This window comes from Penaeus chinensis, chromosome 41, assembly GCF_019202785.1.
Source record: "Penaeus chinensis breed Huanghai No. 1 chromosome 41, ASM1920278v2, whole genome shotgun sequence".
Lineage (NCBI taxonomy): Eukaryota > Metazoa > Arthropoda > Malacostraca > Decapoda > Penaeidae > Penaeus > Penaeus chinensis.
Window position 1 is genome coordinate 9,536,588 of NC_061859.1, and position 2,500 is coordinate 9,539,087.

General features: G+C 45.1%; 1 protein-coding gene across 1 annotated transcript in view; it reads right to left on the reverse strand.

Moving 5' to 3' along the window:
• Positions 1-5: 5 nt before the first annotated feature.
• Positions 6-2,500, reverse strand: part of LOC125047632 (translation initiation factor IF-2-like) — a gene marked incomplete at its 3' end in the record, with an annotated part of 8,095 nt that continues 5,600 nt past the window's right edge. The window contains 2 exon segments of the mRNA XM_047645940.1: positions 6-1,194; positions 1,553-1,674. Coding sequence (XP_047501896.1) covers positions 1,114-1,194; positions 1,553-1,674 — 203 coding nt within the window.

The following is a 2,500-nucleotide window of genomic DNA, read 5'->3' on the forward strand; positions in this document are numbered from 1 at the left end:
TAGAAGAAGCACTCAGCTAAAACACGAAATATTTATCACCTTGCGCAGTAAAAGGCAACTTCTGAATACGTGTTATACATTTGCAGGTTATGAATGAATATTATAACTTGTAACCTACTAATGCTATTGAAAACTTTGTGTTGTAATTAGCCACTAACTAACGGCCTGTTGGAGGACCTACATTGGTAATACTGATTTTTTTTTTGTTATTTTATTATTATTATCTTTTTTTGTTTGTTTTCTCTAACATTGACTGAACGAGGATCTCAATATTCTTGTTTTAGGAATATTAAGGACCGAAGCTAGGCCAGGCGCGCGGACGAGACCTAGAGGCTGACTCGGGGCGCTGCGGTGGTCCTTGGAGTGGGGGGGGGGGTCAAACATGAGGGTCCTGGGGCGGGCGGGTCGAGATTCCCAGGCCATTCTTTCCATGCCCATTCGTGCCCGGGGGTCAGTACCCACGTGGCAGAATCCACGAGTAAGAAAAAATCATGAATGAGAGATGGTCTTAGCTTCACAGAGCAAGTGTTAACTAACTGTCTAAACCGTGAGAAAAAAAGGCTCGTGGATCAGGATGGGCGTATTTTGGAGAAGGATTACATTATGTTGTTTGGAACGCGACTGGCACCCTGAGTTGGTGAGGGTATCAAGGGCATGAGAACGATCCCAGATTCACGGTCGTTTTCCCTCAATCCCTGTCTACTTTCCCTTTAATTCTTCATCATCTTCATATATATTCATCGAAATCATCACATGACAAGCATAAGAACGATTTAAATTCACGGTCGTTTTTCCTCTGTTTCCGTCTATCTTTCTTCTACTTCCTTACCATCATCATATCTCTTCCTCTAGGTTATGATTACAGACCAAGCCTTAGCTAGTCCACCAGCACCTCGCTTGCACAAAAGGACCCTTTTCCCCGACCCTTTCCTACCCCTTCACCCGGCTCCTCGAACTCCTGGAGACCAAGGCCAACTTCCACTTCCTTATCCGGCCCCCCAGGAGATTATCGTCACCCTTTAGGGACACCTCCCATCCCCCCTCCCCCGAGGACCTCGTCAACACCCAGGGGTCCCTTAGTATCCCTAGGACGCCTCCCTTGGGGCCTCAGGTCTACATCGCGGCGCGTTGGATGCGGTGGGTGGCGGGGTCGAGCTCGGCTCCCAACATTGCGGCCAAGGAGTACAGGTCGTCCTGAGGGAGAATTCATTATCGTTAGTTATCTGTTTCATCCATTTATCTGCCTTATCATTATCTAGCTTATTCGTTTTGTCTGTTTATCATAATGTCATGGAGAGGAAACTAGGGGGATTATCTGATTCATCCGTGTGTGTGTGTGTGTGTGTGTGTGTGTGTGTGTAGGCAGACTTGATATGCATGTTGTATGTATTAACGTATACTTCTACTACTGCATCAACACGGAACAGTGATCTGTCATCCAACCATCTACATACACACACACACACACACACACACACACACACACACACACACACACATCCAAAGTCCATGCATCCACAAGGATAACAGAAAAGCAGTCGTGAAGCCTTACATCTTGGTTCCTAGCGCGCTGAGCCTGCATGTTGTTGGCCCTGAAAGCCGACCTCTTGAAGCCCGGCACAGCAGACAGCCCCAGGGCACCGGACCTCCGCCAGACGCGTCCTCCGGCTGGCACTAGGGCGGGCGAAGGAGGGAAGGGGGAGAGGGGAAGGATGTGTGGGAGGAAGGGGGAAGGGGGGAGGGAAGAGGGGGTGGGATTAAGATAGGAAGGGGGAAGGGGGAGGAGGAGAGAGGAGGAAGGGGTGAAGGGAGTGGGGGAGTGGGGAAAGGGAGGAAGGAGTGAGAAGAAAAAATCGTTAGTGAAAAACGTTAGGAAATCGATGAAAGGGATCACCTCCTGGAGCAAGCAATGGGAGGTTTGTTAGTAAAAGATGTTAGAATTCTGATGAAAATGAGGTGGAATAAATTGATTGTATAGGAGGCGGGAATTCTGATATAGCAGGAAGCAAGGAGGAATAAAAGAAGGAGGAAGAGAAGGAAGGAATTAAAAGAAAACATAAGACGTAACTGGAAAGGAGGACTGATGAGAGACGTTGAAATAAAAATGGAGACGAAGGAAAGCTAATAATGAAGACTTGGCAGTGAAAGAGGTTGGAATTTCTTTAAAAAAAGAAACAACGCTAAACTAAATAGCGTAATTATTATTACTATTATTATCATGATTACTGTTTATCTATTTATCTATTTATTATATATCTCTCTCTCTCTCTCTTTCTCTCTGTATGTATGTATATATATATATATATATATATATATATATATATATATATATATATATATATATGTGTGTGTGTGTATATTGCTGGAGAAAGAGCTGGTCAAAGATGTTGATTTTTTCAAAATTAAAGTTGGAAAGGCTAGCAGACGGAGCGAGCGAAGACGGATTAGTGAAAGAAACTGAAAAGTTGACGAGAAAGAACAATTGGCGTCGCCGCGCGAA